Below are 13,691 nucleotides of genomic sequence, written 5' to 3'. Positions count from 1 at the left end.
TCAGCCCTAGACCCTTCTGCTTCTACATGTTTGCCTTCAACCATATCAGAAGATGCTGATGCTTCCTTTGCTTCCCCCTTCCACCTGTGTGTCTCAAGAAGTCAAGTGAAGAGACAACTGGAGAGACTGAATCGGAATAAGGCTGCAGGTCCAGATCATGTCAGCCCTAGAGTCCTGAAGGCCTGTGCAGAGCAGCTCTGTGGGATTCTGCAGCACCTCTTCAACCTTAGCCTGGCCCAGAAGAAGGTTCCGGTGTTGTGGAAGACCTCCTGTCTTGTTCCGGTACCAAAGAGAACTCACCCATCAGTCCTCAATGACTATAGACCTGTTGCCCTGACATCCCACATCATGAAGGTCCTAGAGAGACTCCTGTTGGCCCACCTGAGTAAGAAAACAGTAAACCATCAGGACCCCCTTCAGTTTGCTTATTGCTGTGGAGTTGAAGATGCCATCATACACCTGCTTCAACAAAGCCACTGTCATCTGGACAAAACCAGCAGCACTGTGAGGATCATGTTCTTTGATTTCTCCAGTGCATTTAACACAATTTAACCTGATTTGCTTTGTCAGAAACTCCAGAAGACTCAGGTGGAGGCCTCAACAATCTCCTGGATCAAAGACTACCTGACAAACAGACCACAGTTTGTGAGACTGAAGGGTTGTGAGTCTAACCAGGTAGTCAGCAGCACAGGAGCACCACAGGGGACTGTACTCTTACCATTCCTTTTCACTCTGTACACCTCAGACTTCCAGTACAAGACAGACTCCTGTCATCTGCAGAAATACTCAGATGATTCTGCACTCGTGGGGTGGATCAGAGATGGACAAGAAGCTGAGTACAGGAAGGTGGTGGACCGCTTTGTGGCATGGTGTGGAAACAATCATCTCATTTTGAACGTGACTAAAACAAAGGAGATGATTGTAGATTTTAAGAGAAACAGGAATAAGTCAAAAACTGTTTTTATCATGGGAGAAGAAGTGGAGGTGGTGGAGGAGTATAAATACCTCGGTGTTCACCTGGACAACAGACTAGAGTGGAGATGCAACTGTGAAGCCGTCTACAAGAAGGGACAGAGCAGACTGTACTTCTTGAGGAAGCTTAGGTCCTTTGGTGTTTGCAGCAAGATGCTGCATATCTTCTATAAGTCTGTTGTGGAGAGTGTGATCTCTTCTACCATCATCTGCTGGGGAAGCAGCATCAGAACCAGGGACTTAAAAAATCTCAACAAGCTGATAAAGAAGGCTGGCTCTGTTCTGGGGACTCATCTAGAACCTCTGGAGATCATTGTGGAAAGAAGGGTTCTTCATAAAATGAAGAACATTATGGAGAACCCTGAGCATCCTCTTCATGAGACTGTCCTACAGCAACAGAGTGTCTTCAGTCAGAGGCTTCTTCAGATCTGCTGTAAGACGGAGCGCTACAGGAGATCCTTCCTGCCCACAGCCATCAGCATCTACAACGGCTCTTTGAAGAAACCTTCATAATATGAGCTATAACATTTAATTTCCCTTTGGAATTTATAAAGTATTTTTGAACTGAATTAACATTATGGAGTAGTCTTCCCAATCCCCACAGCTTAATCCAACAGAAAACATTTGGTGTAACATCAAGCATCTGATTTCTGAGGTTAAGACCAAGGATTGCAGTAGAGGAATAGCAAAATGCCTTCTAACAGTCCTGGGCTGGGATACACGTTTCCAGTTGCCGGAAGTTGGTCTACTCACCTCAGATCTAAAATAAACTGCGATTATACAATTAAATAGTTCAGTGAGGCACTGCAAATTTCAGTCCATACAGTAAAAGTTGGGAGTTTGTAAAGAAAAATTATACTTTTTCCTGACTGGATTTAATGTATACATTGTTTTTGGAATAGAATGTGCAATTTAAAATTTTACTAATTTTTTTGAATCAAAACAGTTTTTAATATAGCCAACAACATATATTTATCATAAAACTGTTAAAGCAGTGGTAATTAGACCAAAGATAGAAAAACTGGCCTTTATTTAGTCTTTTTACATATGGCTTTAGCTTTTCTTTTATTACAAACAAGTTTTACAAAAAGATTCTGAGGACATCTGAATCAAGCAGAGGTGGAAAACAAAAAAAGAACAAGAGGCCGATGACACAGCAATGACATGTTTGCCATCAGAACCTCCAACATGGCCACAGCTGGAAAACAGCCACAGGCCGTTAAAAAGAATATATCAGCAAGAGAACATTTGTCGACACACGCAGCAAAACAGACGAGACGAATCAGATGGACAGAGGTGACGTTTTCAGAATCACCAAACAAAAAGCAAAACTATCGAGCCAACATGAGTCCCTTTCTTTCGCCTGACAAGGCTCATTTACATCACAATAGTTTACACCTTGTTGAGCTCCAACTGTTAGTCTGAAATCAACATCAGAGCAAGTTAAAAGAAGGCCAGTTCATCCTTTTGGCCCAGTGTTGCATGACCATTATTCTCTACACAGTAAACACCATTCGTCGTCCACCACCACAACATTTCTAAACTTAATCAGTATTTCTCTACAGGTCTAAGGATTACATTACAGTTCCTTCAGTTATTTGATTCAGTGGAATTAGAGAACATTATCAGAAGATCAAATGCATCCGTACAAATCATTAACACCTCATCACATTGGATTGCACTGCATTTAATTTCGGTTTTCAAGGATCCATCAACTGGGACATGATGTGTATAAAAGCTGTTTAATTTTCAGACATGTTTTCTGCTCAAGTCCATCAACAGCGACTGTCGTTCCAAATCCCTGTCAAAGAAGGTGTTGCATAAACAGGATATGAAGTCTCTTGCATACAGAGATGTCTCATGTCTCTCTCCTTGCCTTCTTCTTCTTAGCTGGTTTGGGCACTTGGCTCTCCTCAGTTTTTTCTGTGGAAACAGAAGAAAGAATAACCTTTGACTGCGAGCAAACAAATACATTTAAAACTTAAAAATAAATGCTGCCTGAGGGACAGATTCAATATTGAGGCCTACTTATCAATGTGTCTTGGGCATTGTTTTTATTCGTTTACTATTTTGCAGTAAACCATTTAATCAAAATATAATCTATTGCCTCAATACTAGCTTCCTTCCCACAAGGCTCTGGTGACATCACATCAGACAACCAATCAAAGTTTTTTTTCTATTGTTATTTATTTACATGTTTTAATCAAATTCTTCATTCCAAATGTGCTTACTTGTATTGTTTGCCTGCAGCTAATTGTCTGAGCAGACTGTGAGAACACGGCAAGGGTGTCAAGACAATTTGGGAAGTAGAAAAACAGACTGAAGCATTTTGTGACGAGCACCGATAGGTATTGCCAGATCTTCAGAGATCATTTCGAACCAAGTTGTTTTACGAACCATATATGTTCTGGTCAATATCCTTCATTGAGATGATTGTGCACCATCCACCATGACTTGGAGGTCATCAGAGTCAAACTACTCACATCTCAAGTCACTCTCCTTGCAGATCAAATTATGCATTTCAGCTGACAAAATCTGTCAGACGTTGCTAATTGGCCATACTTTTTATCAATGCTACCTATGAACTCAATTTGTGTGCCTCTTGTGATGTCATCAACCCAAAGACGATCAAAGTAATTCAATTTTTTCCCCTTTCATTGCAGTTTTTAAAAACTGTGGAATCCTGGAGTGGAAATCATCACTGAACTACCACTGTTTTATTGTCAGTGTACACTTGACACTGAAAAAATATACACCACTGGATCTTTAAAAAAAAAAAAAAACAGTTTATAACTCATCACTACTAACAGTCCTAAGAATTGAATTAGCTTGGATACAAACATCGGTGCAGCTGCCACAGTAATGGGGGCGCTGTGCCGGTCCATTGTGGTGAAGAGAGAGCTGAGCCGAAAAGCAAAGCTCTCAATTTACTGGTCGGTCTACGTTCCTACCCTTAACTAAGGCCATGAACTTTGGGTCATGACCGAAAGAACGAGATCACGGATACAAGCGGCTGAAATGAGCTTCCTCCGTAGGGTGGCCGGGCACTCCCTTAGAGATAGGGTGAGGAGCTCGGCCATCCGGGAGGAGCTCGGAGTAGAGCCGCTGCTCCTTCACATTGAGAGGAGCCAGTTGAGGTGGCTCGGGCATCTATACCGGATGCCTCCTGGACGCCTTCCTCGGGAGGTGTTCCAGGCACGTCCCACCGGGAGGAGGCCCAGGGGACGGCCCAGGACACGCTGGAGGGACTATGTCTCTCGGCTGGCCTGGGAACGCCTTGGGCTCCCCCTGGAGGAACTGGAGGAGGTGTCTGGAGAGAGGGACGTCTGGGCGTCTCTGCTGAGTCTGCTGCCCCCGTGACCCGGTCCTGGATAAGCGGAAGACGACGAACGAACGAACAAACATCCGCAGAAAACAACTACAGTACTCTAGGTTTAAAGACACCATGCTCAATTTTCAACACTGTGAAGTTCTCTTATATGTTTAGCATATTTACTTTGCAGTCTGTTTTTGTCATTTTGGTAAGAAGTCTGACTTTTTAGGAATTTAAAAATTTGCGATCTAATCCAAGACATTTTTACTGGCCGGACCAAATTACCCTGAATTGGCCTAATTTACAAGGATTTCTTCGCTTACTGGGAGACTTACAATTGTTCTTTTTGACTGAATGATACAAATGAAGAATTACTTTTTAAGTACTCATGTAAAGCTTTTTTGTTGTTGATTATATAGATAGTCAATTAACCCTTATTTATTAATGTGTTTATTTAGAAAAGGTATGACTACCCTGCAAGATAAACCATTTTCGTCCAAATGCCTCAATGGCGCCCCCTTGAGAAGCTTTAGAGTGACAGTGATGTTCTTACTTTGCTGTGTTGGAGCAGGAAGGTTGTTCTGATTGGCAGCAGGCTCTCCATCAGTTGGCTTCTGTGGCACTTGTGTGACAGGGGGTTTCTGGGATATCATGTCCTTCACTGGTCGATCTCTCGCCTGTTAAGAGAAGGGAGAGAAAAACTCTGATATCTTTGTTGGGGAAAAGGCTTGTAAAAAAGCCCCATCTGCACAGAATAAAGATGCACCGAGAAATCTGCTTGTGCCGGCCAGGGCGGTGGGGCCTAATCTTTTCTCCAATCATATTAAGCTACAGGTCAGCCTGACAACAACCCCCTTCGGTGTGGATGCTGTTACTGAGAGAAGAAGCTCAAAAGGTTTTTTTTTTTTTTATATATAAGCGAGATGTATTAAATCAGGTCAAAGGAAACAGAAAATATATGATGCTTTTAAAAAGGAAACATTCAAGCTGCTGGAGAAAGTATGACTTTCAGCAAATAACAGGAAGGCTGAACTAAGTACAGCAAAGGTGACACTTCATCCTTCTGAGCTTTCAACTTCTGTCATGGAAAATGATTGATTTAGAAATATTAACCTTTTGTAAGAATACACACACTAACTGTGCTAATTGGCAATGCTAATGACACTTTTACATGTCAACACCATACTCATTTGGTCTTTAAAATATTAATAAAAGCCCATTTTACAGCAACTGCTCTCACAAAGTGCCTTTCAGCAGGAAGATCGATACACTTTTTAATACTGTTATATACTAAAGTTCTTTAAAAGGAATCGTAATCAGCTAAAATCTGTATTAACAGGTTGAAATTTGACAAGGAAAAAACTTCAAATTGGCCACAAAATTCTGTTTAGTGCAAATCAATTATCACCAAGGCTCCTCTGAATGATCTAGCTCGACATTGTCAGACATGATAAACAAACTTTATAATACCACCGAGGGTCAGAACCTTGACCTGCAGCTGGGAGGACTGGTGGATTGGCTTCTAAAATGCAAAAGAGTTTGGATCCCAACACATTGAGGTGTACTGCTTCTGATGCTCACCGTTAGTGATCAGGAGGAAAAAACTACGACATGGGAGGAGTGAGAATAAGCTACATACCAACTTTAGGCTTTACATACAGGGGGTGGACAATGAAACTGAAACACCTGGTTTTAGACCACAATAATTTATTAGTGTGGTGTAGGGCCTCCTTTTGCGGCCAATACAACGTCAATTCGTCTTGGGAATAACATATACAAGTCCTGCACAGTGGTCAGAGGGATTTTAAACCATTCTTCTTGCAGGATAGTAGCCAGGTCACTACGTGATACTGGTGGAGGAAAACGTTTCCTGACTCGCTCCTCCAAAACACCCCAAAGTGGCTCAATAATATTTAGATCTGGTGACTGTGCAGGCCATGGGAGATGTTCAACTTCACTTTCATGTTCATCAAACCAATCTTTCACCAGTCTTGCTGTGTGTATTGGTGCATTGTCATCTTGATACACGGCACCGCCTTCAGGATACAATGTTTGAACCATTGGATGCACATGGTCCTCAAGAATGGTTCGGTAGTCCTTGGCAGTGACGCGCCCATCTAGCACAAGTATTGGGCCAAGGGAATGCCATGATATGGCAACCCAAACCATCACTGATCCACCCCCATGCTTCACTCTGGGCATGCAACAGTCTGGGTGGTACGCTTCTTTGGGGCTTCTCCACACCGTAACTTTCCTGGATGTGGGGAAAACAGTAAAGGTGGACTCATCAGAGAACAATACATGTTTCACATTGTCCACAGCCCAAGATTTGCGCTCCTTGCACCATTGAAACCGACGTTTTGCATTGGCATGAGTGACCAAAGGTTTGGTTATAGCAGCCCAGCCGTGTATATTGACCCTGTGGAGCTCCTGACGGACAGTTCTGGTGGAAACAGGAGAGTTGAGGTGCACATTTAATTCTGCCGTGATTTGGGCAGCTGTGGTTTTATGTTTTTTGGATACAATCCGGGTTAGCACCCAAACATCCCTTTCAGACAGCTTCCTCTTGCGTCCACAGTTAATCCTGTTGGATGTGGTTCGTCCTTCTTGGTGGTATGCTGACATTACCCTGGATACCGTGGCTCTTGATACATCACAAAGACTTGCTGTCTTGGTCACAGATGCGCCAGCAAGACGTGCACCAACAATTTGTCCTCTTTTGAACTCTGGTATGTCACCCATAATGTTGTGTTCATTTCAATATTTTGAGTAAAACTGTGCTCTTACCCTGCTAATTGAACCTTCACACTCTGCTCTTACTGGTGCAATGTGCAATCAATGAAGACTGGCTACCAGGCTGGTCCAATTTAGCCATGAAACCTCCCACACTAAAATGACAGGTGTTTCAGTTTCATTGTCCAACCCCTGTATGTGAGAAACAATACCACTGCTTTGTAGAACCCAGATAAGCTTAAGAGAGAATGAACCACAGCCCATCAGATCCAGTCTCCTACCCATTAGCCCCACTGACCTCGACAGCAGCTGCTTTGACAGGCTGGACGGCAGCAGCATTCTCCTGAACAGGTGGCTGCTTCTTCGCTGGTGCCACCTCCTTCACCTGCTCCTCAACCTTCACAGGACACAGACGAAGGAGGAAAGTAAGACTATTTGGGAAATTTTGAAATTCAAGCGGAAACAAACTCAATGACTGTCTCGTTGATTTCATGACCACAGCCAAAATAACCTCAAGACTTTCTTAATTCCTCTGGGATAGACAGTGTCCAAATTCAGGGATTGCATCCTTTGAAGGGCTGGTCTATGCAGGCCTGGTCCTTCCATGGCTGCACAAACTGCCAAGACCAGAAGTGAGTGGCTGTGAATTTGGACCGTCTAGGCTTCACCAGCTGTTCCTGCCCTTACCTCACCGTATTTTCTGTCGCCTAGCAACCGTGACAGCGTAAAATGGAGCTCGAAGGACAGTTAACCCCGCGGTCTCCACTGTGTATAACTGTTCATGGTTTTTATTTAGCCCTTTATATAGCCCTGATTTCTTATAAGCTTGTTTTCTTCAAATGTTCTTGCTTTATTATCTTCTCACTGTATTTTCATTAATTAATCTGCCATTTGAAATGTTCAAAATGATTTTTATGTTCAGAGATATAAAAAAAATAGCATAGTCAAAGTATATTAATGATGACAAATACCATTTAATTTAATTTGTTGGTAGAACTTTTAACTTAAACATCAAGAGAATAACTTTCTATACAAAGTTAGAATCAATTTGCTCGCAGAGTATAATAATAATAATAAATAAACCAAACATTAACCGTTAAATACCATGTGACTGAATTATATGTGTGTTTAACTTGTATCCATTGGGGAAGTATGAAAACGATGCGCCAGTTGTCAGGTGTCCTCTCCCGGGATAGCGAGCCTAGAGGGGTGCGAACACGTCGCAGCACCTTTGCAACTAAATATTTTGGTAAACCCAGCAGATATTTCAGGTTTACACAACTACATTCTCGCCTAAAAACACTGTAAAAGTTCATTTTGTTTAACAGAAACTGCAATATACCCAACTTTATTTACAGCTATTCTCTCTCCTCTGGCCATTACTCCTTCCGTTTCAACAATCCACTTCGACCCGCAATGCATCATGGGATAGGGTGGGCCAAGAAGGATACACCGGACCCATCCTTCAAATTTAGGGAAAAGAAGGACGCATTTGTCGGCTGTATTTGGAGGAGCCTTTGAATTTGGACACCCTTCATTGCATCGCTGTGACGTAATGGGCCTAAAATGTGACCTTCGAAGGATGCAGCCCCTCAATTTAGGCACATCTAGTATTACAGCTGCCATTCGTGCTCCGTTTTTATCCTTACCTGGCCAAGTGTTCCTCCCTCCTCGGGAGTCTTCTTCTTCTTCTTTTTCTTCTTTTTAGTTTTAGCGGCTCCATCAGTGGTGGCATCACCCTTGTCCTTGTCGTCTTCATTATCCTCCTGTAAACCATGAAAGGGACAAACACAAAAAAGGCTGAGAACAAAAACAACCTCAACAGTTACAGATGCAGCTCTGTATTATATGCAACCATAGACCAAACCCAACGCTATAAATAAGGACATATACAGCACCATGCAAAGGTACTTATAACTTGAACTTTTTAAAACGTTACAACCACCGGCTTCAATGTTTTTATTGCTAATTGTTTGGTGACAGAACAACACAAATAGTGCTTAATTGTGAAGTTAGAGTAGTGGAAAAAAAAATGATGAGTTTCAGTTTATTTATTTTTTTTCCAGTTAAACGTCTGTAATGTGTGGACTGAAGACACTTTAATCTTCTCCACAACTTTAGGTAGGCTGTGGCAAACTTAATCTAAGGGTATCAGAATTAAGGGGCCTGAATACAATTGCACATTGCATTTTTATATGTAAAGAAATGTTCAAAACTATGAATAATTTTCCATTCACTTAATTACTTTGTGTTGGTTTATCACCTAAAATCCCACTAAAATACAAAGAAGCTTACTATTGTAACATGGCAAAATGGGAAAAGGTGAACCCATCCTTTAAAGGCTTATAAGTTCCTGCTTACAGCTAACTTCCATCATTTAAATGTTAATGAGAAGCCTGTGTGGACTTACAGCTGCTCCAATCAGATTAACCTTGGCTGGCTCAGGGAGGGGCAGCTTCTCAGCCTGAGGAGACTCAGAGGTGGGTTCCTCATAGTTGCCCCAGGCCTCCGAGGGGGCGTTCCAATCAGAGCTGGGGTCGGCTGAACTACCATCTGAAAAACACAAGACCGGCTGTATCATTACCATGATGGTACATTAGTTCAACAGAAAGGCTTCAAAAGGAACAAATAGATATTGCATACTGAGTCCAGACCACTCATCGTCCACTCTGGGCTGACTGAGCCAGGACGGGTCGCTCACAGGTTGGGGCTCTACAAACACAACCAGTTGCTCAAATAAATAGAGCAAAATATGCCTTGGAAGACTGTGCCATCTAGTAATGGGTCATTTAAAAACCCAGAAAAACTAAGTATGAACAGCAAACTTACGAGCAACTCCGAGTCCGGTTAGAGACACCAGATTGAGCTCTGCTGAGGGTACTGGCACAGCCCATGACTCTGAAACACACACGTTTTCACACATCTAGTGAAACTGCAGCTGAACACAAATGATAGAAACAAAAACTGAACCAAGAATTCAGTTTGCATTTATACTTTCCTGTGGGTCTTATCAGGAGGATCTCTCTACAGACAAATATTAAAGGATCCGAGAGCCTGAAAGAGTCCAACAGAGATTCCGATGCTCTTTGCTCCACTACATGACTCAACTTGGCACCGCTCTTCAGTTTCATTTCCACCAAAGACACAATCCTCCCAATGTGGAAGGGACCGAGTCGTTTAAAACCACAGCTTTTGGGGAAGCGGCTTTGGCACAGACACACACAACTCCCCTGTTGGTGAGTTTATTCCATGACACTAAACTTAGCAGGCATTTATCTAAAGTGAAAAGAGGAGTAAAGAGGAGCAGAAAAGTGTTTTAATCTAGATAAGCTTGCAACAACAAAACTTCAGCTTCAATGATTTTTGGAGGGATTTCATGATACCGAACACAAAACTGCAGAATATTGTGGAGTGGAAGGAAAATGAGGGTTGGTTTTCAACCATTTGAAAAAAGTGACATGAGTTGTATTCAAAGCTTGGGATATTGTTTCACAACCTAACCCTGTATATTCACTAATGATCACTAAAGTCTAACAAAGCTCTGAGGTATTCACAGAACAGCTGGGTTTATATTTAAATGACAATACACACAGAGGAACTCCATTTACTAACCAGGTTCCTTCTAAGGGTAGTTGGCTGAATTTTATCTAGGCTTATAAGAATAAAGAAACTAAACAGAAATGCATAAGAACCGTTTCACATATTCGTAAAAAGGTTAGAAACCACAACTTTCCGTCCACCTAACACAGAACATTTTTTTGTCTATCACAGGAAATGTCAAAAATAAATATTTGACTATGTGGAGATCTAAACACTTTTGCATTACTTTAATTAAAGGTCTCAGTCTCATTAATATCCTGCTGAAAAAATGTCATACTAACTGAAAAGAAATGTTTTTACCATCAACACCTGCTCTCCAAAGTGAAGCTGTTTGCCTCTGGGTTGTCCAGGAGCTCGTCTTTGGAGCAGCGGCCTGTGGTGCAGCCTTGACAGCCACATCAGCGGCAGTGGCCGCCACCTCTGGTGCCACGCTGCCGATAGCTAACGGCAAAGGAAACAGCATTTCAAACTAAGACAACAATCAGATCAAGCTGACAAGACATCAGATGTTGAGTAGTTGCCTGTAATCTTCATAAAGCTGAGCTCCCACAGCCATTGCTGAGGGCCGACTGAATCAATCAGTCAAAGTGGGGCCTTTATGCTGGTGATTACCTTGAGAGACAACAGCTCCAGTCTTCTCTGCCTTCACTTTTGCAGATTCTCCTGAGAAGATAAAAGGTCAATAAATGCGATGAGCACCACCCACACGAGGCTGTTTTTCAAGACAAACAGACCAACACACTCACACTCGCTTCAGGGAACGCTCACGGAAGATTTAATTCCCATAGTGCTTATATTTTTAGTACGTCTCATCATCAGGAGACCAGGGAGAGGGAACAACAAGAACAGAAACAACAACTACACGTATCTAGCTACACTGGCTCACATGGTTTGTTAATGCAAGTGTATGCTGGATTTTTTGAAATAAAAATTAAACTCTGATCTAATAACAAATATAACCTTTTTTCTTCTTCTGGCTGGCGGGTGCAGGTGGTGCCGCCAAGGCTTTGGGCTGATCTGGGGGAGTGTTCACAGGTGTCTCCCCTCCTCTAGGACTGGCTGAGCCATCGCTGGAGTTCTTATCTTTCTTGCGCTGCTCACGTTTCTCCTTGTTGCTGACCTTGGTCTCCCATGTTCCTGAAACACACGCCACTCAGTGTTAAAGGACTGGTTATGACTTAGCAGGAAAATGTAGGTTCAAGGTATTCAAGAAGAGGCTGTTGAAACCTACTGGCTTCAACCTTTTATTTAATACAAAAGATAAAAAACAAACTACCTTAAATAATACAGATTACTCCCATTTATCTCTGATTAAACAGAGTTTTGTTTTTTAATAATTTCATATATTTCACCTTCTTCCGGTTCTTTGCCATCTCCAGTTGTTGCCTTGGTCTCCTTTACAGCTGGTTTAGCCTTCTTCTTGGACTTCTTTGTCTGCAAATATACAACATGAATAGGGTCAAAATGCAGAGGAACAAGGAAAAGAAGAAATTATGTCAAAGATATATTTTTAGTGTGAAGAGCGCCAAGGGGACACGATAAAGCTTCAGCTTGGAATCTCAAATGACCTCCATGTCTGTTGATAAAGATTGTCTTAAATCAATCAATATACTGAATCTCATATTTAGGTGGGAGCATGTTTCTGTCTGCTGTACTTCAGGAGCAGGATCTTTATCTATGAGTTTTCACACTGTGGAATGGACTTCACTGCATCGCGTTTATATGCAATTACCAGAAATCATACCGTTGTTCGTGGTAGGCTGCAATCTTTAAGGCAGATGTGATCAGGGAAGAGAAATCTTCCCCATTCAGCTTTACCTCTGCAACCTTTTCAGGCTTGACTTGCGGTGGGGTTGGCTGGTGATGTGGCACTTTCTCCTCACACGGTGCGGCTCCTTCCTGTGCTTCAGAAACAGCCCTCCCATTCGGCTGAGCTTTCTGAGAATATGTAGAGATTAAGCATAAGAATATAAAAAATAATAATAATAAAAAAGGCCAGAAATCTGTTTAACAGCTAAATTAACGTTCAGTCAAAAATGAGATCTTCTGACATAACTTACTCCCTATTTAGCCAGAGGCTCGTCACATATGCTGCAACTGTCAGAGTGGCGTTAGCCTGTCAACTAGCCCTGCTAACAGCGCGGTTTCAGCGTCCATTTCCATTGACCTACCTTTTCTGCCTTCTTTTTCTTTTTCTTCGGTTCTTCTGCTTTTACAGTCTTATTGGCTCCTCGTTTTCCTTCAACCCCGTCGTCCACATGACTTAGAGCGGGACGCTTCCTGAAAACAGTCCGACAGACTGAGGCCCACAGGGCGATCATCAACAGCAGCCCGCTGCATGCCGCAAGGAGGATTATCCACGGCGGAATAAACTCAGGCTTCAGTCCCAGATCCACACCGAGCTCGGAACGGAGCCACTCCAGGCCTTTGGTCAACAGTTCATTCAGACGACTTGTAAGCAGCCTGAGCTGCTGCGAGGCCGCGTCCTGCCACTGCTCCATCCCTCTTTATTTCACACAACAGACTGATTATTCACGCTGCGCTCACCGCTACTCACTGAGCTAGCAAGCAATGCTAGCTAAAAATAACGGAACGACTCCGACATGATGGCAAACAATGAAATCATCAGCCAGCAGCATCGAGCAAGAGAGGTACACTGCTGACTCACAGAACCTTGACCACAATGCCGAGACAAACTAGATCAGCTAACTGGCTAGCAAGCCAACAGTTATCATTATTAGATTATGTATCACTAATCTGAGCAGCACAATAGATATAATGTGACCGCGCGTACAGCAAGTTCACCTCTTATGGCTCCGTTATGACTGGAGGAAATGTTGCGTTCAAGGCTGTAGGGAAATCAACATTCCAGGCTGTACGTTGCATCTACGAGTCGTTGAAGTCAGTTACTGCATTTCAAAATAGTATTCAAGTTCCAGATGTTGCTTTAAATAAACTTCACGAAAATATTTCTATAGAAAGATACAGGGATAGATTTGCATGACAGACAAGTCCTAAGATTCCTTTTTATCTGTACAAAATTATCTGAATGTAACCAAACTGTAATATGCTG

At 42.4% G+C, this 13,691-nt stretch overlaps 1 protein-coding gene across 2 annotated transcripts; it reads right to left on the bottom strand.

Moving 5' to 3' along the window:
- Window positions 1-1,985: 1,985 nt before the first annotated feature.
- Window positions 1,986-13,459, bottom strand: LOC124865864 (protein LYRIC-like). 2 transcript variants are annotated; one of them, XM_047361351.1, is made up of 13 exons: window positions 12,790-13,456; window positions 12,437-12,556; window positions 11,971-12,052; window positions 11,579-11,755; window positions 11,231-11,281; window positions 10,919-11,059; window positions 9,848-9,916; window positions 9,662-9,730; window positions 9,429-9,571; window positions 8,668-8,784; window positions 7,317-7,415; window positions 4,839-4,962; window positions 1,986-2,895 (listed from the first exon to the last, which is right to left on the bottom strand). In XM_047361351.1, the coding sequence occupies exons 1-13, from the start codon at window positions 13,117-13,119 to the stop codon at window positions 2,831-2,833; spliced, it is 1,587 nt and encodes a 528-aa protein (XP_047217307.1). In that variant the 5' UTR covers window positions 13,120-13,456; the 3' UTR covers window positions 1,986-2,830. The 2 variants fall into 2 exon arrangements, with proteins under 2 accessions (XP_047217307.1, XP_047217308.1); XM_047361352.1 differs by lacking the exons at window positions 9,662-9,730; window positions 9,848-9,916 and having other exon boundaries at window positions 1,986-2,897; window positions 12,790-13,459.
- Between the last annotated feature and the right edge of the window lie 232 nt (window positions 13,460-13,691).

This window comes from Girardinichthys multiradiatus, chromosome 3 (assembly GCF_021462225.1).
Source record: "Girardinichthys multiradiatus isolate DD_20200921_A chromosome 3, DD_fGirMul_XY1, whole genome shotgun sequence".
Lineage (NCBI taxonomy): Eukaryota > Metazoa > Chordata > Actinopteri > Cyprinodontiformes > Goodeidae > Girardinichthys > Girardinichthys multiradiatus.
The sequence above is the reverse complement of the archived record's forward strand: the minus strand, read 5'-3'. Positions and strand labels throughout refer to the sequence as shown.